The following is a 27991-nucleotide window of genomic DNA, read 5'->3' on the forward strand; positions in this document are numbered from 1 at the left end:
TATCTTCATCTGTACATCAAAATGCTATTACAAATTCTTATAAAGAATGACAAATAAGTTCAGGAACTAATTCGTCCTGCATGTGAGGGACGGTACCTTTCACTGTTAATGTATCTCACATAATAATGAAATGAGGAGTGATTCACATCTCCTGTGACACTTATGCTTTCTTGCTCTCATTAAACTTCTTCAAGTTCAGATTTCTTCAAGAAAGATCTGCTCATCATGTACTTTTCCAGCCTGGTTCAATAACCTCAGGATGTTAAGAATCTAATTCCTAAGACAGCAGTACTTGACAAATCCCCCAAAAGGGCAACCAAGTACAAGAGCTTTCTGACTACTGGATCTGTTGGAAAGCCTTTTAGTATTCTGAAGTAGTATTATATGTAAGCCCTTTGGTCAGTGCATCTATATACTCTTCCCTCCAATATTATTTATCATCCACTTTGACATTTAGATACTTACAGTTAGTAACCATTTCAATGTCCTGGTTGACCTATTCCACCTATTTCAGTTGTGGCTTCAAGAGTCTTCACCCTTATCCTCACAGGTAGATCAGTTTATTTCAATCAGATCAATTTTTGCCAGTCCATTTCTCTAACTCACCTCTACAGTGAATCATAAAGATCATAACCAACCCCATTTTGAACCTGTATCTCACTACAGCTTGTGAGCAGCTGTCTGAATGTTTGTTCCCACCCTTTGTGTCAGCCTTTTCCCAACATAAAGCACATAATGGCAATTCAGTCCCTCAAGCCTGCTCCACCAATCAATACACTTATGGCTGATCTTGTCCTGGCCTCAACTCCACTATCCATTCCACTCCCCATAGCCCTTCAAAAATCTACCTATTTCCTCAAATTTACTTGCTGTCTCAACATCCACTAACTCTGGGGTGATGAATTCCACAGATTCACAACCCTTTGAAAAAAGTGATTTCTTTTTATCTCTATTTTTAACATCTGTTAACCCTTATCCTAAAGCAATGATATCTCATTCTAGATTTGCCTCACAAGAGGAAATATCCTCACTACGTCTACTTTGTCAATCCCCTTTAGCATCTTATATACATGAATTAGATCTTTGCTCATTCTTCTAAACTCAAGAGAGTATGGGCCTAAACTGCTCGCTTCATAAAACAAGTCCCTCATCAGTGAGTATGCATTTTAACTCAAATTTTCTTGGCCAGAGATTTGAGATAGAGACCTCACTGCAGGCATATTTATTCAAGCAGTTTCACTGTTCACAAACTCCCTCATGCGACAGTCTAGATATGCAACTTGCTCTGTGATGTAGTGTACGTTTGTTAATTATATGTTAAGTTTTTTTAAACTGCGCACTTAATTCCACAAGGGGGAGGCGATGGCCTAGTGGTATTATCGATAGATGGTTAGACCAGCGACCCTGGTAATGATGAGGGATCCCAGGTTTGAATCCCGCCCATGGTAGATGGTGGAATCTGAATTAAATAACAAAAAGAAAAATCTTGAACTCAGAGTCTAATGATGGCTATGAAGCTGTTGTTGACTGTTGGAAACCCCCATCTGATTCACTAATGTTCTTTGGGGGAGGGAAACTGCTTTCCTTACCTGGTCTGGCTTACATGTGACTCCAGATCCACAGGAATGTGGTTGACTCTTAAAAACTGTCCTTTAGGCAATCAGGGATCGGTAATAAATGCTGGCCCGGCCAGAGATGCCTTCATCCCACGAATAAATAAAAAGAAGAGATAAAACTCTGGCCAAAAATTTACATACTCACTTCCTCAAGTTTACTTTTCTCTCAAATACTTGCATTGCAATATCTTCATCTATTGCAATGAATACTAACCTCTACCAAGCATCTAACTTTGCATTCTTTTTACACTGCCTCTATATGACCACTCTGTATGAACCAAAGTAGATTTTCTTGGGCACCACCAGTGTTTAATCTGAGCAATGCCATGGAAGTAATATTCAAATAAAAATTTTTAAACATATAATGGGAAAAAAATTGGTGGTTGGCTTATTTGTAATGTTTTTATTTTAAACAGTTGCTCTAGAAAAAGTAAACAATGATAAGGAAAACAGAATAAACAAGATTAAAGCTGTAGCAGTGAAAGCTAAAAAGGAGCTTGATGCCAGCAAGAAACAGGTAAGGTATCCAGTGAGAGTTTTCTCTTTCCATTTAAAAACAGTGCCAGCACACTGTTCTCATTATATAACGGATATTTATTTTCATTTAGGTGCTACAGTTAACAGAAGAGATGGAGATTATAAAGTCTGAGCGAGACAGATTGTCGTCTTCTATGAAAGATATTATGCAAGGTGCAGAAAGCTACAAGGTACATAATTAAATAAAATTTGGGCGGTGAAAAATGACAAAAGGTCAGCGAAAGTATGACCTCTCTACCCTTTTTATGAAAATATTATTCAGAGTAGGTAATAGAAAGCCATACAATACATTTAACTTATCAGAAAGCTGTCTGTAAAGTTCCATATGTGATGCATTTATGACAGCTGAAGGAAATCTATAAGTAATACTCTGGAGGTGGTTATGAAATTTACTGAAAAAGAGAAAGCTCAGGTAGTAGTTGGGCTGAGAAATATCTGAGAGGGATGCTCCTATTGCATTTTAATGTAGATAAATTATGTAATGTTGAAAATTGACTTCATTTTCCCTTTTTAAATATCCCATGCCCCCTGCTGTATTTGAAATAGGAGAAGTTCCTGCTAATTTCATTGTGATAATTAATACAGGTAGATTCTTCTTCAAGATTCAAATCATATTTGGAATCCACATCAGTTAGTATCTCTCAGATGATGGTGATTTGATCCCCTCCTCACTCTATGAAATTTATACTTGTAATCATTGCCAGGTAGACATTATTCACTATATGCAATCTTATAATAATGGCTAGTTTAATTTTTTTCTCATTTGTGGATATATTTAATAATTGAGTAAATATCATGTTCGATTGAGCAATGTGGAAGACTCACTGGGCACAGTTGTCGCCCGTTCGAGATGTTTCATTTAGTTCAATCAATTGAGTATATTTACGTTGTTTCCAAAAAATAACTTAATTTCAATTTTACCCTGAATTGGATTGAAGGCTGATGATTGGGTTTGCAAATGGTAACACAAATGATCATTTGTTCTGTTTTGTTTTGCTCTTCTCCATTTAATGGAAATAGCATTTACAATTTTCGTTTCCCTGTTTTCACTTGTTCCCCCAATTTCCTTGATAGTATTGGCTCCTTACTGGGCCACAATCCAACTGTTGTAGTTAGTCTCTGGTACCCCACCTGTATAATTACTAATTGTCTAAATCTTGAATGGCAGTTTATGTGAAGGCAGTAATTGCCAAACAGATTCTGTCCTTGTCCAAGTGCATGTCCAATGAAATGAGAAATGAAGTTGGAATGTATGCCTGTTTTTTTTTCCCTGTTTGAATTTGTTTTCCCACTCCAGAGTCCTGAGACATTTTACCACTGTCCCAACAGGAAACCACCTTCAATCTGCCTCATCTATATGACTCAGCTACTTGTTAATAAAGCTTATTAAGCAATTGGTTGTGTAAAATGGCAGACAAATTGGGGGGAAAAGCGTTTATGGGACAGAGTAACGTTTAATTTCTTCTAATGTTATAGTTTATTTAAGATCATGTTTCTTTGGTTTAGAATCTTTTGCTAGAGTATGAGAAACAAGGAGAAGAACTGGATATGGAAAAATCACGAGCAAGTAACTCTGAACGTCAGGTGGAAGAGCTTACACAACACTTGCATGCTTGTCTTCAACAGGTACCAAGCTGTCTTCCTGTGCTGCTGCCAACTGAGCAATATTGTTCCATCTATTCACAATTCATCTTCATTTATTTAAACTGCATAATTACTAAGTTTAAGGAGCTACTGTGAAAATCTTGTAATAAAACCATGTTGAGATTGTGGTGCCAATGCCAATAGTATGCAATTCAATAACTCTTTAATAAAGACAATAATGAAAATTAAACCAGAGGGAGCATAGCAATATGGGTTAAGAAAGGTGTCCAAAAGCTTATTGGATATTTGAAATTTTGCTTAGTGTTTGTAGTTGAGTTCACAATGATGAAGGGAGTTTTGGATGTATTCTGGAGATTGCGTCTTGGCAGGCCAATGTAGTGAGGAGATTTTGAGAAATTAATTCTGTATATAATGTAAACTTTGTATTTGGGTTTCAGTGGTGATCTATTGAGGTAAGAACAGTTGCAGTACATCTTGCATGAATGAAAATAAATGGCCTTTGTGAATGGTAGTCAAAGCTATTTGAAGTAATTGGAAGGTTTGGGTCATTCCTATGGATGGAGTGGAGGTGTTTCACAAAGTGGCCACCCAATCTCTGCCACCTCCAATATGATGCCAATCCCAAACACACATTTCCCTCCTCCATACTGTCAAGGTTTTCCCGGGACTATTCATTCTGAAACATCCTCATCCACTCCTCCATCACTCCTAACATTTTATTGTTCCCCGTGGCAGTTCCCATGCAATCACAGAAGGTGTAACACTTGCCCACTCACCACTCCCCCTTTACTGTCCAAAGCCCCTTCTATTCTTTCAGGTGTAGCAGCTTTTCATTTGTCCTTTTTTCATTCTAGTCTACTACATTTACTGCTCACAATATGATCTCCAAAACAATGGAAAAGCCAAACACAAACTAAGTGAACTCTTTGAGGAGCACCTCCACTGTCAAGGAAATACAAGATGAACATAGGACCTTGGGAAGCACCAAGTATCCACTGTTCCCTGAAGGTAGCAGGTAAAATAGGTAAAGTAATTAAGAAAGCATATGGGATACTTTCGTTTATTAGCTGAGGCGTAGGGTTTAAGAGCAGGGAGGTTATGCTGGAACTGTGTAAAAGGTTTATTAGGCTACAGCTGGAGTATTGTGTGCAGTTCTGCACAATAGACAGATGTGATTGCACTGGAGACAATGCAGAGGAGATTTACTGGGATGTTAGCTCTGCCAGTGTTTTAGCTATGAGAGGAATTGGATATGCTAGGGTTGTTTTCCAGGAATGGGAGAACCAGAAGGGGAGTCTAGACTATGAAGGGCATGGACAGGTGAGATAGGAAGAAACATGTTCCCCTTGGCAGAGGAATCAATGGGCAGGGAGAATATAATTTGAGGGAAGAGGCAGAATATTTAGAAGGGGTGTGAGGAAATGGTTTTTCGTTTGAGGGAGGTTGGAATCTGGAATTCTGTCAGTTAGGGTGATACAAGCAGAAACTTTCAATATTTACGAAGTATTTAGACGTACACTGTGATGCCAAGGTATACAAGAAGATAGGCCAAATGCTGGAAAATAGGATTAGAATTCTTAGGTGATTGAGCCCGTACCAGTCAAAAGCAATGGTCCATTTTTAGTACTGGAGAACTCCAAGTCCTTTAAAGGAAATCAACAAAATGGCTTTGGTTTTCTCAAAATTAATTGGGGAAGAATTATAATTGTTCATGAATTAATTTACAAAACAGTCACTAAATCAAGAGTTGTATGGGGAATTCAAGTTTGGTATTAATAGCAGATACATAGATATCAAGAAAATCCCAACAGATATATTTGCTCAGGGACAATTGTGGTGAAAGAGGAGTGAGAGGATGGAGCCTTGGGCTACTCAAATTATTTGAGGCCATGTGTAGATATGTTGACTAAAGTTGCAAGATGAGGGAACAAAGCCTGAATGGCATTGCTGCAGTTATAGGAGGAATGACAGACAATTGCAGAAGGAACAGAAAATACAGATCTAAGAGCAAGTCAGCAGATAAGACTAGAGATTATAAAAATATTTTTTAAAAATGACAAAACTTAATGTGTTGTATTTGAGTGCACATAACATACAAGACAAAACTGATAGATCAGTAGTACAAATTGACACAAATAAACACAATCTAGTGCCATTTCTGAGATGTGGCTGTGGGATCATCTGGATTGGAACTAAAGAGTATGTGACAGGATGGCTAGGAAGCTAGCAAAGGTTGGAGGAGTGGCTCTGTTCAAATAAAGATAACTTTTAGCAGAATAGAGACAGAGGGGGAGAGAGAGAGAGAGAGAGATGACCTAAGTTCAGAAAACCAGGATGTAGAAGTCATCTAAGTAGCGCTGAGGAATTATTAGCATGTTGGGGGGGGGGTGATTGTAGAAGTTGCCAGAGGCCCCCTGTCAGTAACCACATGGGAGAACAAGTATCAAAGAAGGAATGATGGGAGCCAGTACTGCGGTTATCATATGGGATTTTAACATAGACTGGAAAAATCAGGTAGGGGAGAAAATTAACGTATTAAGGAATTTGTGGATGTTTATAGGACAGTTTCTTAAACCAGCATATTATCGCATCGACCACAGAGCAGGATATACTAGACCTTGTTTTGACCAATTAAATTAATTACTGACCTCTGTGAAAGGACCCTGGATAGTAGCAATCCAAACATGATTGAACTGTACAGTTTAGAGAAGTGTGGGTCTAAGGCGACTACTTGATTTTAAACCAGCACAATTGTGAGGGAATGAAAGCAGACCTAGTGAAAATGAGCTGGCAACTTAAGTAAAGGGATAGGTCAATAGAGATGCAGTGCCAAATATTTAGAGGAATATCCAGAAAGTGTATAATAGATACATTCCAACAATTAAAAAAAGTTAGAAATGGTGAACATACTATCTATGGTTAATTAAGCAAGGAAAAGGTACGATCAAAATCAAGCAAAGATATATGATTGCATAAAGTTAGTGGCAGGTCAAAAGATCCTATAGAAAATAGTGGAATTAATAATGGAGACTAAAGAGATGCACAAACTGAACAGATAGCTTGCCTTGGTCTTCCTGAGAGAAGATACAAGTAACATCCTGGGAGCAGCTGTAAATCAGGAGTTGAGATGGAGGGAGAAACTCAAGAAAATCACAATTGCCAGGGAAGTAATACCGAGTAAATTTTGGAACTGCGAGTTGACAAATCCCTGGTCCTGGTGGATTTCATCCTAGGATCTTGAAAGAAGTAGCTAGTCAGCTAAGTGTGTTGGTTTTAATGTTGTAAAATTCATTGTATTCAGGGGAGGTTCCTTTAGACTGAAAAATAGCTAATGTAATCCCTTTATTCTATAAGTGAAAGAGGCAAGAATCTGAAAGCTACAGACCAGTTAAACATCTGTCAAAGAGAAAATGTTAGAAGCAATTTTTAAAGCTATTATAACAGGGACCTTGGAATAGTTGAAAAGTTTTTGATCAAAGAACAGTCAGAACCAGCAAGGTCAAAGGTAAATGATGTTTAACTAATTTATTGGAGCTCTTTGAAGAAGTAACTTGTGCTGAGGATAAAGGGAACCTTTAGATGTATTGTACTTATATTTCGAGAGGGCATTTGATAAGATGCCACATTATTATGGAAAATAAAAACTCATGATGTTGCGGCTAACACATTGGCATGGATAGAAGATTGGTTGATTAACAGGAAGCACAGGGTAGGAGTAAGTGGAGTTTACAAGCTGGCAAGATGCCGTGAGTAGTGTACCACAAAGGTTGGTTTTGGGGCCTCGGCTATTTGCAGTTTAGATGAAGGATTTGGAAGTGTGGTAACAAAATTTGTTAATGACGCAGAGCTAAGTAGGAAAGTGAATTGTGAAGTGGACATTAGAAGCCTACAAAGAGATATAGATTGGGTGAGAGATTGGGCAAAGATCTGGAGAATGGAATATAATGTCGAAAATGTGAAATTGACCACTTTGGCAAAAGGAATAAGAAAGTTGCAAATTGTCTAGGTGGTGATTGAATGTAGAGATATCTGGGTGTCCTCGTGCATGAAGGTTAGAATGCAGGTACAGCAAGTAATCATGAAAGTTAATAAAGCGCAAGGCTTAATTGCAAGAGGAATTGAATGCTAGAGTAGAGAAGTTATGCTTTGATTATACAGAAGACAGGTGGATTCTTGATTACTAGGGGGATGAAAGATTATCTGGAATGTAGATGTTGAGTTTAAAATCAGATCAATCATGATGTTACTGATTGGTGGAGCAGCCTCGAAAGACTGGGTGGCCTACTCTTGTTCCTTGTTAATATGTTTGTGCAAAGGTCTTGGTGACAGGTCACCCATGCCTATTTTTGGAGAGAGGAAATGTAGGGTTATGGTGTCATGATTGGAATCACAAAAGATCTCACTGTTAACTTTGTGCATGACACTCCCATTGCTGTGGACATAGTAAAAATCAGGCTTGAGGGATGATAACCAGGAATCATTGCCGCTATGAACAGTGGTAGTGATACATTCAGTGATTTAATGCTGTGGACTATTAAACAAATCTTTACAAATGGAAATTTTAGTTCATTTTTATACATTTTCTACTTTATATAATTGATGCATGGTTTTACGTGAAAGTAATCTATTAGGAATTAATGTTGTTCAGCATTTTAAAAACAGGTAACAGCTGTATATATAGTGTGTATAAATAGCAACATATTTGGGCACATTCAAATTCCTTGTGGAAAAAATGAAAGTTGCCCTTTATTTACAAAAATAGCTGGTTGCTTTAAGTTTGTTTTGATTCATTCAGAATTGCTCTGATTATACCTTACCATCTCGAAATAACACAACACACAAAAAAATTACTTCTCTCCACGAGACAGTGCAGTGACTTTTAACATTATTTATTTGTACAACTCAGAAAGAAAAATGTTTTGTGTAACCTCAAAATGATTCACATTTTAAGTGAACATGCCATTTACATGATTCTTTTAACAGATGACTTGAGCTGTCTCTTTCAAAATGTATATAAATGCTGTAACAGCAGCAAATGTCTCCTGAAATTGTGTAACCACTAGTGAGTGGTATGGTGGTTCAGTGGTTAGCACTGCTGCCTCACAGGGCCAAGGACCCAGGTTCAATTCCAGCCTCTAGTGACTGTCTGTGTGGAGTTTGCACATTCTCCCTGTGTCTGCGTGAGTTTCCTCCAGGTGATCCAGTTTCCTTGCACAGTCCAGAGATGTGCTGGTTAGGTGAATTGGCCATGCTAAATTGCCCATAGAGTCCAAGGATTTGTAGGTTAGGTCCATTACTCAGGGGAAATGTAGAGTATTATAGTATAGTATATATCAACGATAGAGTGGATTTGTTGGGCTAAGTGACCTGTTTCCACACTACAGAAATTCTAGTTAATGTGTGAATAGTAGGATGTCAAAATTTATTATATAATTCCATCTCGATATCAGGAATAAACTTATGCAGCTTTTGCCAGTTCCTAGTTCTTTATTTTTTTTGTGTTAGAGGTTGGGTATCTTACTGTTGCTTAAGTTTATAGAGTGAAATAAAGGTTGAAACTCAGTCTCATTCTTGTTTGTAGATACATTTTGTTTTTACTTTTGAGTAAATAGACATGAAAAATATCTGCCACCTACGCAGTTAAGATAACCTTTTCTGAAAAGGATGTGAAACTGAATTAAGGTAGACAAAGTGATGTTTCTGGAATGATCTTTTCAAGAGCTGGATTATATGACCTCCAAACTTTAGGGAGGTGGGTAGTTCATTGTTTTGTTTTCTTACACATAGGCAGCAGGTTGTGCAGAGCAGCCTCCCTAAACCTATGACATAAGGCTTGTGCTATGAAAAGGATCCCTCATTTCTTCTTTAAAATCCATGCTTTAATTGGGAGTGTACGCCATGTAACTGCAATTTCAACAGGTTTAGTATTGTTTGGAAAATAGCAAATTCATCATTGGTCACAATAGTTAATTTCTTCCAATTTTTAAATTAAAGTCGCAGTATTTTATAAATGTTTGACATGATGAGGGAGACAAATTTTTTTCTGGTATTATGGCATATGATATGAAAATATTGTCCATTATTAGGATTTTCAAGGCCACTTTGCCAAACAAAAAGGATCCTGCCGTGCAATAAATTGATTTTCATCCTTGCCTAAATAGTATCTTCTGTTACTGCAAGGAATATCAGTAAATTAGCTAAACTCGGTAAATTGTGTGGGTGCTCTAGTACTACTTTGTGGGTAAGAGAAACAAAATATTATACAGCCCTTCTTGACTGAAGTTTGAAGCTATGTTATGCAACTCAAGATGACTCCAGATCAGAAAGATCACCAATGCATTTTAATCCTTCCAAATGACCCTCATCTATAGATTTCTTTTTACACTTCTGTTCACTTAATACTTAGTAAAAAAAAACTGGACAAATCGAGTTTCTTTGAAGTAACAGTTATATTAGACAGCATTAAAAGATAACGTTGATTTGATTTAAGGCTTCTTTATTTAATTCAGTGCATAAATTGCTACTTGAATTAGATATTTTGGCTGCAAAGTGGAAAAATAAGTGTTAGTATTTCAAATGGCAGTTGATAAGAGTTCAAGAGCAACATGCTCCTGTGAGAATGAAGGATAGGCATGGCAAATTACATGAATCTTGGATGACCAGGGATGTTATGAACTTGGTCAGAAAGAAAAAGGGAAGCATACGTAAGGTCCAGGAGGATGGGAACTGATGAAGCCCTTGAAATATATTAGGAAAGAACTTAAACAAGGAATTAGAAGGGCTAAAAGGAGTCATGAAAAGTCATTAGCAAACAGGATTAAGGACAATCCCAAGGCTTTTTGTCCATATATAAAAAGCAAGAGTGTAGCCAGAAAAAGGGTTGGCTCATTCTGGGACAAAGGAGAGAATCTATGTGTAGAACCAGAAGAGGTAGATGAGGTCCTAAATGAATGTTTTGTGTTGGTATTCAGAAAGGAGGAAGATTTGTTGGAGGGGCACATTTCTAAGCAAAGTTGCTATTAAAAAGGAAGAGGTGTTGTCTGTCTTAAAAAGTATTAAGGTTCAAAGTTTGTGAGAAGATTTGTAGCTCGGGTGCTCATTGTTGTGATTCTGTTTGCCGAGCTGGGAGTTTTTGTTGCAAACGTTTCGTCCCCTTTCGTTCATTGATCCACTGATTCTATCAACAAACACATCAACCTGGACCCAATATACCGGCCACTGCAGCAGACAGCAACTGACAACCAGAAGCGGCAGAGACAAGCCACTATAAATGCTGAAGGAAACATGACAGAAGCACTTCACAGGAGGCTCCCAAGCACTGAGGATGTCACCTAGAAAGGGGACGAAACGTTTGCAACAAAAACTTCCAGCTCGGCGAACAGACCCACAACAAGTATTAAGGTTGTTAAGTCCCCAGGTCCTGATGGTATCTATCCTAGAATGTTGAGGGAGACGAGAGAACAATTGCTGGAGCATTGACAGAGATCTTTGTATCCTTTTTGGCCACAAGTGAGGTCCCAGAGGATTGGACAATAGCCAATGTTATCTCATTGTTTAAGAAGAGTAGCAGGGATAATCCAGGAAATTACAGACCCGTGAGTCTCTCATCAGTGGTATGGAAATTATTGGAAAAGATTCTCAGGAACAAAATGTATACATATTTTGAAGTAAATTGACTTATTAGCGGTAGTTGGCATAGTTTTGTGTGAAGGAGGCCGTGCCTCACTACCTTGATTGTGTATTTTAAGGAGGTGGCGATGATGATTGAAGGAAAATCAGGTGATGTTGTCTCTATGGACTTCAGTAATGTCTTTGATAAGGTCCCTTATGGCAGACTGATACAAAAGGTGAAGTTACATGGTATCAGGGGTGAGCTGGCAAGATGAATGCAAAACTGGCCCTGTCATTGGAGACAGGGTACAGGTGGAAGGATGCTTTTCAGAATGGAGGGTTGTGACTAGTGGTGTTTCACAGGGATCTGTCCTGAGACTTCTGCTTTTTGTGGTCTACATAAATGTAATGGAGGAAAACCTAGCTGGTCTGCTTAGTAAGTTTTCAGATGATTCAAAGATTGGTGGATTAAGGATAGTGAGGAGGATTATCAGAGGATATAGCAGGATAAAGGTTAGTTGGAGACATGGGCAGAAAAATGGCAGATGGAATTTAATCCAGACAAATATGATGCATTTTGGAAGGTCAAGTACAGTTGGAAATTATACAGGAATGGCAGAATTCTTAAGAAAATTGATATGTGGAGGGATCTAAAACTTTAGTTAGGCCAGACTTGGAATATTGCATACAGTTGTAGTTACCACACTATCCGAAGGGTGTGGAAGGTTTGGAGAGGGTACGGAAAATGTTTGCCAGGATGTTGCCTGGTATGGGGAATTCTAGCTACGAAGAAAGGTCGGATAGACTTGGTTTGATTTAACTGGAAGGTTGAAGGGCAACCTAATAGAAGTTTATAAGATTGTGGTGAATGGCATGGATAAAGTGGAAAGAATGAGGCTTTTTCCCAGGGTGGAAAGGTCAATTGCTAGGGGACACAGGTTCGAGGTGCAAGAGGGAAGTTTAAAAGAGATATGCGAGGCAAGTTTTTCATACAAAGGGTGGTGAGTGTCTGGAACGTGTTGCCAGAGGAGGTCGTGAAAACAGATACAATTGCAGCATTCAAGAAGTAACTGGATGAATATATGAATAGGATGGGAGTAGAGGGTTATGGATCCTGTAATTGAAGATACTTTTAGTATGGAAAAGCAAAATGTGGTGGCATAGCCTTGGCGGGCAGAAGGACCTGCTCCTGTGTTGTATTCTTTGTTCTTATCACTTCTCTGGATTAATCTATAGTTATATTTCTAATATTTTCCTTTCAGTATAAACAATTGGCTTCAGATAAGGAAGATATGTTTGCTCATTTGGGAACGCTGCAGTCAAATGTAAAACAGCTGGAAGCAAAAGTTTTAGAATCTGAGAAAGCAAAGAATGCTGTTGAAAAGGAGCTTGAGGCCTTAAAACTTCTCAAGGAACAGGTTTCCAAGGTAATGGATTCCTCATAGAGATGCGTGCTCTGTTTTTAAATGAATTTTCTGGAATTTCTCTTTTTTTTTTATTTTTCATTTCCTTTTAAACTTATTTATGTAAGTAAAATATATCTCCGATAGACAGGGTGGTTAAGAAGGCTTTAGTGCACATGCCTTCATTGCTCAGACCATTGAGAATAGGAGTTGGGACGTCATGTTGCAGTTGTACAAAATGTTGATGAGGATACTTTTGGAGTACTGTGTACAGTTCTAATTGCCCGGCTATAGGAAGGATGATATTAAATTAGAGAGGGTTCAGATAATCATTACAAGGATATTGCCAGGACTGGAGGGTTTGAGTTGTCAGGAGAGGTTGGATGGGCTAAGACTTCCTTCATAGAAATGTAGGAGGTTGAGAGATGACCTTATGGAGTTTCATAAAATCATAAGGGGCAAAGATAAGGTGAATACCAAAGATCTTTTCCCTAGGGTAGGGAATTCAAAACTAGAGGGCATATTTTTAAGTCATAAGTCTCATAACACCATGTTATTGTCCAACAAGTTTGTTTGAAAATTACAAGCTTTCTGAGCGCTGCTTTTTCATCAGGTGACATGGACGAAAGAGCACAAATTCACAGGTTATAAATTGTGTGCCTGTGTGCTTCCCTCCACTTCACTTGATGAAGGAACAGTGCTCCGAAAGCTTGTGATTTCAAATAAACCTGTTAAGCTATAACCTTGTGTTGTATGACTTCTGACTTTGTCCACCCCAATCTGACACCTGCATCTTCATATCATATTTTCAAGGTGAGAGGAAAAAGACTTAAAGGGGACCTGAGGGACAACTTTTTCCACACAGAAGGTGGTTTGTATGTGGAATAAATTGCCAGAGGAATTGATAGATGCTGACACAATTTATAACATGTAAAAGACATTTGGACAGGTACATGAAAGTAAAGGTTTAGAGGTATATGGGCCAGACACAGACAAGTGGGACGAGTTTAGTTTGGTAAACTTGGTCAGCATGGACAAGTTAGACCGAAAATTCTGTTTCTGTGCTGTATGACTATCTACACCATATATGTAGCTAGTTCACCAACACCTTTTCAAGTGCAGTTAGGAATAGGGATTAAATGCTGGCTAGCCAGCAACACCTACATTCTGCGAATGAGTAAGTTTAAAAAAAACTGTATTCTTCAGGAGAATCATGCACTGTTGAAAGATGTTGAAGAACTTAAAAAGCAACTTCAAAATGAGAAACAACAGCTGCAGCAGACAGCACAGGAACTGGAACTTGTAAGAAAGGTAAGAAATTTCAATTGGTACAAATATATTGCTCTTGGTAGATAGACAAAATATTAATTATTTGGCCTTGCTTGACTGCAGTTGAAATGCCCTACTTAAGAGACAGCTTTATACGTGTCTGGGCAATTGCATAGGTAGAGTTGCCACCCAAAACTTATAATTGTAAATGTTAACAATGGTTATAATGTGTTTGTGCTTGTGTGTAAATTGAGTCATATTAACATATTTCCTTTCTCCACACTTGCTACCTGAGTGCCTCCGATAATTAGATTTCATTTTACAGCATATAGTTCTGTGATATTCCCTGTCATTATGCCCAAAAGTGATAAATAGATTTAGAATAAAAGTGCATGCTTCCCAAATCTCTACCATGCTAGTCACCATTTAATATGAAACTGAGTGACGGACCAGGTTTGGGACTGATCTGATTATAAAAGCAATTTGGCCTAAACCACAGGATGTAAAAGCTTGGTCGATGTTCAACACTCAACCTGTCAGACTTGCAACAGTGTCTAGTTTGCATCTTCTCATAAAGGATGAGCTTGAGAGATGTTTGAAAGTAATCCAGTTGCTAGCTACAACCAAGGGATGCATCTGGTGCAATTTAAAAGCTGTACACCTGCTCGGTCACAAGTTACAATTAGTTAATGTCCAACAATGTGTGGCATAGAGTGTAATTGATATGAATAAAATAAATAGCAAAGTGGTTTCATTATTTTAAAAACTCTTCACTCAACATTACCAGTATTATTATGTATATTCTGACCATTGTGTTGAAAGTCAAATGTCAGGGGAAAAGTACAAATTAAATTTGTGTACTAAACTGAGAATGTTTTTCAAAAAGAATGTGAACTTGTGTATGAAGATTGTACTTTGGACCAAACTGCCTACTTCTACTCCTTCAAGCCTGCTCCACCAATCACAAGATCATGGGCTGATTTGATTGTGGCCTCCTCTCCATTTTTCTATCTGCACCCCATAACCCTTGACTCCTGTATCGGGCAAATATCATGCACTTCATGGCCAAAAGAGTTCTTACAGCTGATGAAACTCTTTTTTTGAAAGGAGACCGTTAAATTAGATGAATTAAGCTGAAAAAGAAGACTTGAAATTAGACAATCCTTTCCATAATGTAGGGGTATAACACAGTTTTTGTTAATCAAGTACTTTTGCAGGAAAGATGGCTGTCTGTTTTCATTGACCAAGCTTCCACCATAACCAGGAAATCTATTTGTGATGTTGATCAAGATATTGGACAGGCTTCCAGCCATAACTTGCCTTGCTCCCCATAGAATTCCTACAGTATGGAAGCAAGCCATTCAATCCATGGAGCCCACACCACCCCTCAAAAGGGCATCCCGCACACATCCTCCTTGCCCCATCCCTGTAATCCTGCACTTCCCATTGCTAATCCACCTAGCCTGCACATCCCTTGACACTCTGAGCAATTTAGCATGGTCAATCCACCTAACCTACCCATTTTTGGACTGTGGGAGGAAACCAGAGCCCTTGAAGAAAACCCACATGGGGAGAATGTGCAAACTTCACACAGATAGTAGCCTGAGGCTAGAATCGAATCCAGGTCCCTGATGCTGTGAGGCAGCAGTGATAACCACCGGGTCACCATGTCACCCCTTTGAAATACCTTGTGGGATCTTTTATACCTATGCAAGAGGGCAAATGGGGCCCTGATTAAATGTCGCAAGTGAAAGTCAGCCCCTCCAATACTGCTTCATCTGTACTGCACTGGAATATCAGCCCTAGTGTTTTATTCACTCATGTAATAAAATAAAACCGAAGTCCGCAGCCTTCTGATATGGAGGCAAGAGTGCTACAAACAGAGACTTGATGTCTATTTAATTTGCCCTTTTTGTGCTTTTGATTAACTAATGTGAAATGCTAAGGCAATGGGTGACTATTGTTCTTAGAGTACTGTAATTGGATCGTTTAAGCTGCACAAACAGATAAGTGACGCATCTATTTAATACCTCATTCACAAAATGACACCTCTGGCAATGGCAGTCCCATAGGCTGCACTAAGATGTTCATCTAGATAATGTGCTGAAATCTACTTGTCAAAAAAAATCCAGTTTCACATCACCATTTGTGCATTTGCTTCATTTGAAATCTTAAAAGGCAATGTGGAAATCACAGTCAAATTAAATAGTTACTGTCCTAAATGTGGTACTAGGATGCTCAAAAAAGCACGCTGATGGACATGGAGATTGCAGACTATGAACGTCTTGTGAAAGAACTGAACCAGAAAATTACCGATCGGGACAACCGGATTGTAGAAGTGGTAGATGAAATGACATCATGCAAGCAGAAACTAGAAACGATGGATTGTGAAATCAGTAAGTTCAGCAGTTTGAGTACTTGGGACACTTTTTTTGCTAATCAAACCAGGAAGCAGCAAGAAATCTTGAATGACTGCTACATTCCTATATTTTCTTTTGGTTTCCATTTGTAAAACATAGTAGAATACTTTTTCAGTTCTCGGCCATTTACTAGCCATTCCTAGATTGTGGTCCTTAATAAAGTGCTTAAAGCTACTGGTAAAGTCAGCTGTTTTTCACGAAGATATCCTCAGAATTGTCGAATGGTTGTAACATAATTTACCTAATCTACCCGTCATGTCCATGCTGACAACCTCTGAAATATCAGCTCAACTATTCCCACTTCCCTGCTTTTACCCCTGAAAGTCTTTTCACTTCATACAATTAAGCAATTCCTACTTGAAAGCCATATTTGAATCATCTGCAATTTTAAAAAAGCAGTGTGTTCCAGATCTTAACTACTACCTACTTTTTACGAAGTTTTTCATCGTGCTGCCTTTGATTCTTTTGCCAGTTATCTTAAATCATTGTACTCGTGTTCAACCAAATAAAACTGTTCGCAATCTCTGTCCAGACCTTTCATGATTTTGAATGTATCTTTCAAAGCACCTTTTAACCTGTTCTAAGGAGAACATCCCCAACTTCTTCAATCTGTCCACATAACTGACATCTGTCATCCCTGGAACCATTCTATGAATCATTTCTGTACTGTGTCCAATTCCTTCACAAATAAAGTGTTCAGAATTAGACACAATACTCAGATTGAGGCTGATCCTTTAACCACAGCCTTTATTTATAAAGCCCAGAAACCACTGAGTTCTTGCTTTCTTAACCTGCCCTGCTACCTGCTCTGATTTCTAGAAGGGTAACTCCAGGAACTTTTGTTCCTGCACCTCCTTTAGAAATGTATAATTTAGTTTAAATTGCCTTTCCTCATTTGTCTTGCTAAAATGTATAATTTTACGTTTCTCAGTGTTAAATGTTTTCTTCCATATGTCTATCCATTCACTTGCCTATCGCTGACCTTTGAAGTCTAACGTGATCACCACGGAATTCACGAATCCCCCAAGTTTGAAATGATGTGCAGGACGCAATTTCAATGTCATTGATATTGATCAAGAAAAGCGGTGCATCTTGAGGGAACCTAGCTTTATACGTTACTTCAGTACAAGAAACAGCCATTTTCCATTACTTCTTGTTTCTTGTTATACAACCTACTTTGTATCCCTGTTTCCAATGTCACTTTTATCCATTAGCTAAAACTTGGACACCTTTTCAAATGTTTTTTGTAAGCCATGCTGACATGGGTGCAGCAAGATATTAGGAAGACAAATTGAATGTTACCCTTTATTGCAAAAGGATGAGATTATAAGAGTAGCTTCAATTGTATGGGAGCTTGGTTGGATTACATTTTCAGTAGTATATGCAGTTTTGATCTCCTGTTCTTAAAAAAGATATTATTGGCTTAGGTGGAGTTAACCAAATTGGTTTTAGGGATTGTGGGATGAAGAGAGATTGGGCAGACCAGAACACTCTCCTTTGGTGATTTGAAAAATTGGAGCTGATCTCATTGAAACCTACAAAACATTTCAGGAATTAGACATGATAGACTTTAGCAAAGTCTAGAATATTGCTTTATTTAAGAAAGATGCTAAGATGTATTGTATATGTAATTTGACAGTAGATGTATAGTTTAATCCAAAGATTTTCTTATCTTGAAATTATATTACATAAATATATAGTAAATAAATTGTTGTCTAATTTAAGTTCTGTATCAATCTTTTCAACAGATATTGTAACACTACCCTGTAAGTAAAATAACCTGTTTATATGGTTATGTTACAGAATCTCTTCATTTAGCTTTGGAGGAGTACAAAGAGAAAAATACCAAGATGAAACAAATCCTAGTGAAAACTAAGAAGGAACTTACAGATTCAAAGAGAGCTGTGTGTAGCATGAATAAGTCCAAAATTATCTTAATCATTGCAAATATATTTTGAATATAAATATTAATGTTATGAAAATGTATTCATAATTGAGTACAATGTATAAATGGCATATTCATTTCCTGTCAGTCATAGTTCAGGAAACGACTCTTATTTCTCTGTAATGAGGCCTAGTTGTGACAAATGTTTGTGAGATTGAAAATATCTACAGTTCCGAGGGGATTCTTTCTTAAATATTAATTTTATTTTTATTTAAATGGGGTGTTTGAAAGAAATCAAGATTAGTCTTGCAGAAGAGTGAGGGGAAGGTGAGAGATAAGCAAAGGATAACTTGAACAATCTCCAGACAAAACACCAAAAAGAACCAAAGGGAAAAAATGGCAACAAACATTTTACTTTTCAATTAAATCATAATTCCAAAATACTCAAACATATTCAAGTTGTCTACTTATTCTGCATCAGCAGTTTCCCTTTGTGTTAAAAACAATTTGAAAAAACTTGAGCAGGTTGTGGGGAGGAGTTGATAGAAAGAGGTTTCCACCAGATTTTGTGATCAATGAAATAATGCAGAATATCAAATACAATAATACAGAATATTATGCAGACTTTAATAGATGCCTACTAATTGAAATATAATTTATCTCCTAAATTTGACCAGTGTCTGGCAGACAGCTTTAAAATTGACTTGATATTATGTTTTCAGGAAGGAGAGCATTTAGCTGTCCAAGCTTCTATCAAGGGAGAACTTGAAGCAAACCAGCAGCAAGTGGAAAATTACAAGGTACCTCTAATCCGTTATTTTTAACTCAATTGTTTGAAATACATTCTTTGAAAAAGATTTGTAATAGAAACACAGCATGGAAACCGACCTTTTGGTCCAACTCGTCCATGTCGACCAGATATCCTAACCTAATCTAGTCCCATTTGTCAGCACTTGGCCCATATCTGTCTCAACCCTTCCTGTTCATATACCCACGCAGGTGCCTTTTAAAGTGTTGAATATTAACTAGTTTGGCCTTTTTTATTTTTGTACAGTGAAATAGTTGATCTGTTTCAGGATTCACCAAGGACTCGGGAAATGTGAATAACTTTGAACTTTTGTGTGCTGATCTTTGTACAGTTCTTTTTGTTATTGTTTGATATTAAGGCTGTTCCTTGTTTTTAATTTTTTTTAATACAACGGAAAACAAGTAATCCAGAGAATTGCAGATCTGTTATGGCTAAAGGTCTTGGCAAAAGAACAAAATAAAACATCTATCGAGATGTGTGACAAAGGGAGTTGGCATGGATTCATGAGAGGAAGCCTTGCCCAACAGTTAATTTTGGTGTTCATAATGAAGCTTTGCTGACAGTCATTTGGATACTTTAACTTTATCTTTAAACTTCAACAAATGCTTTACTACATTGCAGTATGTGCTATTATTATACAAGGCAGGAAACATAGAAGTTGCATATAATTTATGCATTGGATTAAAATACTAAACAAAGCAAAAGCTGATTGTGCATAGACCTACTTTTTTTTGTTCATTCATGGGATGTAGGTGTCACTGGCTGGTCCAGTATTTATTGCCCATTTCTAGATGCCTTCAAGGTGGAGGTGAGCTACGGTCCATTTTTAAAAGGTTTACCAATGGTGCTATAAGGAGGTTGGGGAAGGGTGGAAGGGGATAGAAGGAGTTTCAGGATCTTGTCCTCGTGATGCTGGAGGAAAAGGGATGTGTATTTCCAAGTCAGGATGATGAAAGACTTGGAGGGGAGCCTGCAGGTGGTAGTGTTCCCATGTATCTGCTGAACTTTTATAGATGGAAGTGGTTGCAGGTTGGAAGATGCTATCTAAGAAGCCTTGATAAGTTTCATCTTGAAGGTGGTACACACTGCTCCTACTGCGCAACAGTGCTGGAGGCAGTGAACTTTTGTGAATGTGCTGAGAGTATGTTGCTGGAAAAGCACAGCAGGTCAAACAGCATCCAAGGAGCAGGAAAATCGACGTTTCGGGCCGGAGCCCTTCATTGGGACACACTCTCAACTCTGATCTCCTGCATCTGCAAACCCCGTTGACTCCCTTTCTGAATGTGCTGCCAATCATGTGAGCTGCTTTGTTCTAGATAGTGTCACACTCTTGTAGATGGTGGACAGGCTTTGGAGTATCAGGAGGTGAGTTAGTTACTGCCGGGTTCCAAGCATCTGACATGTTCTTAGCCTCAGTATTTATATGGCTTGCCCAGTCCAGTTTCCAATCAGTGACAATCCCCTGAATGCTAATAATGGGAATTCAGCAAAGATAATACCATTTAATATCACAGGATGATAATTAGTTTCTCCCTTGTTTGGAGATAATTCTTGCCTGGCTCATGTGGTCCAAATATTACATGGAAGAAATAGAACTTTGTTTTCTTTAAGGAATTACTGGGTTCAAATTGAGCTGCTAATAATAAAACCTGTAGAACATGGTGTTTGTCATTGTTTGATGTGAATTGATCTAAACTCCAAAATTCATACAGGAGTAGAGATCCATTGTTCTAAAGTTTCTTATCGCAACAAATCCTTACTGAATTATTTTCTGGTTATACAGATTTTGTTATTTGCCATTATTCCATTGGCCAACTGTGTCAGCATGCTGTTTGCAGTACAACAAAGTAGCAGTTACTTAAAACTGGGTAGTCTGGTGAGGGATGCTTTGAGAATTTATGGGTAGCTGATGGGCACCTCGCCATATCCCTGTTACCCTTGGTGACATGTCTGTGGATTCTGGGGTTAAGATCGCTTTGTGGACTGAAATGCTGAGCACCATGTTCTTACAAGGACCGGCCCGAAAGACCTTGGTGATCCCGATCCCACTTTGGGCCTCCTGGTTGGTTGTTGCTCTGGGGCCTCCTGCTGTTCTAGCAGTGGCCATTGCTCTTAAGACAGTAATAGGAAGAACCAACAGCCTTTTGACACATCCTAAATTAATGAAGCCGTCATTGCAAGGAGTCATAAAATATGGTCACAGCTTTGATTGTCAGCAGAGGTAGTGTTGTCATTAAAATTCTGGACAGGGACTTGTGGATCAAATGTGATGACCAATGATATTAACGGACTGGCTGTCAATAGTTGGGGAACAGAGTTTGGAGCAGGAATGACAAGAATGATTTTAATCTGTCTGATATTTACTTGGCAGAAATCCTTGCTCATCCAGTCTTGGATATTGGATAAGCAATCTAATAATTTTAGCAACAGTGGAGGAGTGAGAAAGTTGGTGATGAGATTGTGTTGGACTTCTGCACAGACAAAAATCCTTCAGATATTGTCATCAAGAGGCAGCATGTAGTTAATAAATAGAAAGGGGTCAAGAATAGATCATCTTTGGAGTGGTGTCAGGGAGAACAGTGCAGAAGCAAGGAAAGAAAATTGTAACTAATTCCCTGGCTATGTTTTGTTTCATAAGAATGGAGCCAGGTGAGAGCAGGTCCACTCAGCTGATGATCATGAAGAAGCTTTGCGGGGGAATGGTGTGGTTAACTGTATCAAAAACTGGACAAGTAAAGAACAAAGTTTACTTTTGTATAGGATTTTATTGTGACTTTAATGAGAGTTGTTTTAGTATTATGGCAAGGATGTTAACCTGATTGTATAGATTCATACATGAAGTTCCTGGAAAGATGGGAATGGATTTAGAAGGCAACAATGTATTGGAATATTTTGGAGAGCAGTAAGACTTTAGAAATGGGCTGCTAGTTTGCAAAGGTGGTAGGGTCAAAGTTTTTCTGTCAGAAAACCTGTCATAGCAGCCCAACTTTGCCTGCATATGAATTTGTTACATAACATTGAACCAACTTTTAACTGTTCTTTACAGGAGCAATGCAAACCAATGTATTGTAGCTAATCAAGAGTGAAACTAGGTGAGGGAAACCAGTGATGGAAAATAAATACTGCCTCACCAGCAATGTCCCATAACAAAAGAATTACTACGGAAGTGGCATTTCAATAAAATCAAGCACAGAGGACCCTCGATTATCTGAACAAGATGGGCGGCACTATTTCATTCGGATAATTGATTATTCGGTTAATCGATTAAATGCCTTTCCTCTGGGGTTTGGAGTTTACGTCTGCTCCCCATTCAGGAGACGAGGCAACAGCACACTGCACACAAGCCCCCGTCCAACACCGCCCGCCTTCCAACCCCATCCAAAACCGCCCCCCGGCCATACCCCCAAAGTTGTTGAACACAGCCCCTGCCTGCCCCCAACACTGACCCCCCTCCCCCCAACCCTGTCCAGCACCTCCCCCTAATCCTGTTCAACGCTGGCCCCCAACCCCATCCAACCCTGCTCCCCAAACCCATCCGCTGTCTCCCAACCCCGTCCAACATCACCCCCCCCCTCCCCGTTGCAGCTGGATTGGACACCAAGACTGCTGCTGTTGCCTTTTTGAGCTAAGTCTCCAAATAGCGCGCACGCACACAACTTTTTACTGCAATTTTTTGACAGGTTTCACCTTTACCTGTACAGGACAATTTGGGAGAGATTATCTGGGAAAGGGAGAGTTTAGGGTACACCCCTCTGTTGAACTCCAGGGAAAGTGTGAGGAGAGAGAGAGAGGGCAGGAGGTCAGTCATTTGGACTCGGTGCCTGTTTAATCATTGTAAACAAAAGACGCAATCACTGTTGGAAACACATCGTTGATGTAATGTTTCTATTGGGATCTAGAGATCTCCTTCCGCTAATCTGATATTTGGATAATTGATATTCGGATAATCAAGGATCCTCTGTATACTGTCATCCAATATCCATATTTATGCATTCTTAGTGAGCATCACTAAATAGAAATGAAAATTCTTCATCATTTTACTCTTCTCCCATACTCCAGAAGATGCCAGCAAATTCTGCACCTTCCAGGCTTTGACTCTGGAAAATCAATCCAACAATGAAACTCTAACCTTTAGGGTAACAATTCTTTCTCAAACAAAAATTTACATTTTTTTTATTTAATCAGTGTAATTAATGTTGTGACTCTTGATTAAAATGTGATTTTTTTCTAAGTTCCTCTGTGTGCTTGTAATTCAAAATACCAAGGCAGTAGTTATAAAATATAAAGATTTTTTTTGGAGAATCCATAATTGAGACATTATTGTTAAATGTTGCAGATTCAAGTGGCAGAGTTAATCGCCGAAAACCACAAGCTTCAGGAACAATTGCGGCAAACAAATGAGCAGAATCATCGGACAGTGAATGCATTTACACAGAAGATAGCAGCTCTTCAGGGCGAGTGTAATGTTGCTAAGGTATAGTCTGAAGTGTATCTGGAGTACACGAAACAAATTCAAAATACAATCTTTGTTGAAGTGTAGAATAAATTTAAATGTTTCTTTTCAGGTGACTACAGTTTCGATTTGAAAAATAAATACAGCCTCTTTTCTACCTCTGGCATGGATAATCAAGTGCCCATATCCATAACTATTGGTCGATTCTCAGCCTCTGATTTGCCTGTAGTCACTATAGAGGATTATTTGATGCAAAACTTAAATTGTAAAGATCAATGGATTTTCATTCAAGTTTAGCACCCTAGCTATCCAACGTTTTGAAGTTAATGTGCTGAGAATTTCAAGTTGGTTACTGAGAATAGGAAAAGAGACACCTTACGAGAAGATTTAAATTGTTTTTAGGAAAATTAGTCAATGAAAAATGAACAATTCCTGTTGAAGACATTGGCCCGGGTTTTTGTAATGACAGAAGGTTTTTCCATTACACACAAAAATACCAAAAATGCTCACAAATCAAAGTTTCACGCTGCATATTTCATTTTCGATGTTCATGGGGCCAAGTTTTCACGTCCTTGGCTTCTCCCATGTGCTTCCTGAGCCAACTGGCTATGTAAATGACCAACTGTCCCTATTTAAATGGGATCATGTACACCAAACATCTGGAGCCCCAGAGCAAAGCAGATCATATGCTGGTGGGGCCAGACTAGAAGTAAGTATGCCAGGTGAATGGGGTGGGATTTGCCTTTGGCATTCTATGGTATTGTGAAAAGTGGGCAACAATGTGCTTAAAATGTGCACAAACCCACTGGGCCTGTCAAAGCTATCAAAACAACTATCAAGCTGCCAACATGATCAAACAACTTGGAATGCAAATGTTTCTATTGATAAGAGTTTGGTTTTAGTTGAAGGACTTTAAATGTATTCAATGTTTTTTTTAATTTGTGTTGTAATTATGTCATCAATAGATATACAATTTTATTTAATGTCAGTATGGCTCCTGATGCTATGCCATATTGAGTACTTAGTTAGTTGACATGGGGAGTAGGGCAAAAGATGATAGGTTGAGGAGTATGAATTGGTAACAAAAAAGGGTGATAGGTATGGGGTAAAGGTTAGTATAAGGGTTAGGGTGGTGGATGGAAATGCTGTATGGAGTATGAAAGGCCATGTGAGTCACCAAAATTTAATTAATCTTCATCAGAAAAAAAAGAAAAATAATGAGAATTATTTCTGAAAATTACTTATAAATGCTAGAAATTCATTCTTTTGAAATTGCATACTTGCACCAAAGTGATTTCTTGTTCTTTTACAGTCTGAACAGGCTGCAACTGCTATCGATTTTGAAAGTTACAAAGTTCGTGTACATAATGTCCTAAAACAGCAGAAGAGCCGATCAGTCGCTCAGAATGAACATGACTTGACCCAGGAAGAAAAGTGAGTTGCAGAGCCTGAGATAATGTCCCTCAATACAGCATCTCTTAGTGCGATTTTTTTTTGACTTGTAAAATTTACTCTAAGTTTAGTCATCATTTCACACTTATTTAAAATTAGTGGTTTAAGAAGGATCAGAAAACTATTAAATACTGTATTCAGTTTATAGCTTAACTAGTTAAACGAATACTCTTTCAATCAGGGTAAATAGTAACAGTAAATACAAGGTATTAACTGGACCCTTAAACAGGAATTATATTTTTTACTTATGGATGGCAATGAGCCCTGTTTCTTACAATTCCCACACATGATTTGGAGATGTCGGTGTTGGACTGGGGTGTACAAAGTTACAAGTCTCACAACACCAGGTTATAGTCCAAAAGGCTTAATTGGAAGCACTAGCTTTTGGAGTGCTACTCCATCAGGTGGTTGCCAACCACCTGATGAAGGAGCAGCGCTCTGAAAGCTAGTGCTTCCAATTTAACCTGTTGGACTATAACTTGGTGTTGTGTGATTTGTCACTCTTACACAATGTGAGAATTTCTAAATGCTTGATAGATCTTGGGGCTGAGGGCAAGGGGTCAAGTCTGTCTGAAGTGTCTGCACCATTTGAGCTCAAGTCACTGTGGACATCAGAAAGGATGTGAATTTCCTGGATCTTACATTCCAAGAGTAGGTCACCCCGTAAGTATCAATATTCAGGGCAGTAGATGGGTGGCTACCTGAAAAGTAAGAAGAGGCAGGAATGCAGATATATTTATACATGTGCTGCTGTCAAACCAGTTCTTAGCTTCGGAGATGACACCGTGAAGGAATGTAGTCCTGACCCTAATAGCACTGGTAAAGGAATGCACAGGAGGCAACAGGAAAGAGTAGAAAATTCATATTTCACGAACATACAGGTATTTGTACAGCAATTATCATGAATCCCAAAATTGTTTGCCTGTCTGATGCCAGAATACAGGACGTCATGGAGAGGGTATAGAACATTCTACACAGGGAGAATGGAGTGCATCAGAAATTGTGATAACACCGGTACCCAAGGCTGTTTGGGTTCAAATCTCATATAAAGGAAGATGTTGTGGTTGTTGGAGATCAGTGATCTCAGCCACAAGATATGATTGCAGAAGTTCTTCAGGGTAGTGCCTTAGGCGAAGCCTTTTTGCCACTTCAGATCTTATGATAATATTCACTGCTGTTGGCCATATGTTTAACACCATTTGCGAACCTTCAGACATTGAAGCCATCAGTTGAATTCTACCAGCTGTATAAATACTGTGGATATAAGTACAGGTTAGATACTGAATTTTGTGGCAATTAGCTTACCACCTGATTCCATAAAGCTTGCGCATAATATAGAAGGCACCAGGAAGGAGTGTGATGGAATACTCTCCACTTTTTTTGGATGAATGCAGCTCCAACAACACTCAAGAAGTTTGACACAATCCAAAGAAGGTATTCTGCTTGACTGCTAACCTATTCGGAAACATTAATATTTACTTCCTGCATGGTTATGGTTAGCAGCAGTGTGCACTAACTCCCCAATGCTCTTTAAACAATACCTTTCAAATCTGCAAGTTCTATCACCTCAAAGGGTAAGGGCAGCAAATAGATAGGAGCACTACTATCTAGAAGTTCTGCTTGAATTCCCATACCACCCTGACTTCGAACTATATTATTATTCTGTTAGAATAGCTATGCCAAAATTAGGCGCTCCTTTCCTAACTGACTGAGTGTACCTACAATATGTGCACCTCAGCAGTTCAAAACTCTACTTATGTCACTACATTTTGCAGGATAATAAGGAATAGACAATAAGCTCTGCAACACCCGCATCCTGCAGATTAATTTTTTAAAATTGACAAATGTGAAGTCAGTGGCATGTTGGGGTATATAGTTGAATTAGGTTAAGTCAAAGATTATTTTGAAGTAACGTAATGTCAGAGTGTATTTATGATTTTTTTAAATGTTGAATTTGCTACATCAACAAAAATGCATTGGGTTGGGTCCACTGAAAGGACAACAAAGAATAACTCTACTTTTCAAGGGAAATAGTGAAATAAATATTTGTTAAATAGTGTAGTGCCGAAGGTTATAGTGTATGTAGGAAGGGTATCGAGATAAACATAGAGATTAGACATAGAATATTACATAAAGGCGAATTTGACCAGTAAGATCAGAGAAGATAAATGTACTTAAAGTAGTTTTAAAAGTTTTTAAAATTTTCAGAGTGAAATCATTTGGAATAACATGTTTATTTTTATTATTTTCCTCTAAAATGACTCATTTGAGCCAATATGGAACAACAATTTGTTCAATTGAATGTGTATTTTAAAGAAGTTTAAGATGTTCAAAGGCTAAGTTGTAATGGGCTGAATAGCCAGTTCTTGCCCTTAACTAGTTTGTACTTGTTGGGGAATAAAACTCTGGTGTCAGTTTTTCTCTAGTCAATTAATGTGTTGCCATTTTGAAGCAGCCCCCACTACAATCGCTAACCGAACAAAAAATAAAAATCTAACTCATTCCTCCTTTGTGAAATTACATTGCATGCACTGTGGGGTTGTTTGGTCATTAACATCCACTGATGTGCTAAAAGCACAGTTGTGCTGAATTAATGTATACATTTTCGTCATTTTAGGGAACAGCTTCAAAAGGTGGTTGATCAGCTGAAGGCAAAGTTACAGGAGACTCATTGCAGTCTACAAGCCAATGCGAGTGAGTTACAGGCTCTACAATTGGAGCATGACCTACTGCTGGAACGGCATAACAAGATTCTCCAAGAAACTGTGTCCAAGGAGGCTGAGATTCGAGAAAAGTATGTTTTCTTTTTACTTTTTCGAGTTTCTAAAACCAACAAAGCAGAAGATAGCCTTAATTGATTATAAGTGCTATAATTCATGTTCTTAAAAGCAATCTCTTGGTGAATTAGTTTGACTAACTTGAAGTTTATACT

The 27991-nt window shown here is 38.3% G+C and overlaps 1 protein-coding gene across 1 annotated transcript in view; it reads left to right on the forward strand.

Annotated features, from left to right (window-relative positions):
• LOC132816441 (GRIP and coiled-coil domain-containing protein 2) overlaps positions 1 to 27991 on the forward strand; it is a 67232-nt gene that overhangs the window by 23436 nt on the left and 15805 nt on the right. Inside the window, exons 8-18 of the mRNA XM_060826025.1 lie at positions 2033 to 2133; positions 2225 to 2323; positions 3660 to 3779; positions 12632 to 12796; positions 13979 to 14083; positions 16275 to 16437; positions 18265 to 18365; positions 19069 to 19146; positions 23491 to 23628; positions 24920 to 25041; positions 27677 to 27853. Coding sequence (XP_060682008.1) covers positions 2033 to 2133; positions 2225 to 2323; positions 3660 to 3779; positions 12632 to 12796; positions 13979 to 14083; positions 16275 to 16437; positions 18265 to 18365; positions 19069 to 19146; positions 23491 to 23628; positions 24920 to 25041; positions 27677 to 27853 — 1369 coding nt within the window. The remainder of the gene's footprint in view (positions 1 to 2032; positions 2134 to 2224; positions 2324 to 3659; positions 3780 to 12631; positions 12797 to 13978; positions 14084 to 16274; positions 16438 to 18264; positions 18366 to 19068; positions 19147 to 23490; positions 23629 to 24919; positions 25042 to 27676; positions 27854 to 27991) is intronic.

Source organism: Hemiscyllium ocellatum, chromosome 6 (genome assembly GCF_020745735.1).
Source record: "Hemiscyllium ocellatum isolate sHemOce1 chromosome 6, sHemOce1.pat.X.cur, whole genome shotgun sequence".
Lineage (NCBI taxonomy): Eukaryota > Metazoa > Chordata > Chondrichthyes > Orectolobiformes > Hemiscylliidae > Hemiscyllium > Hemiscyllium ocellatum.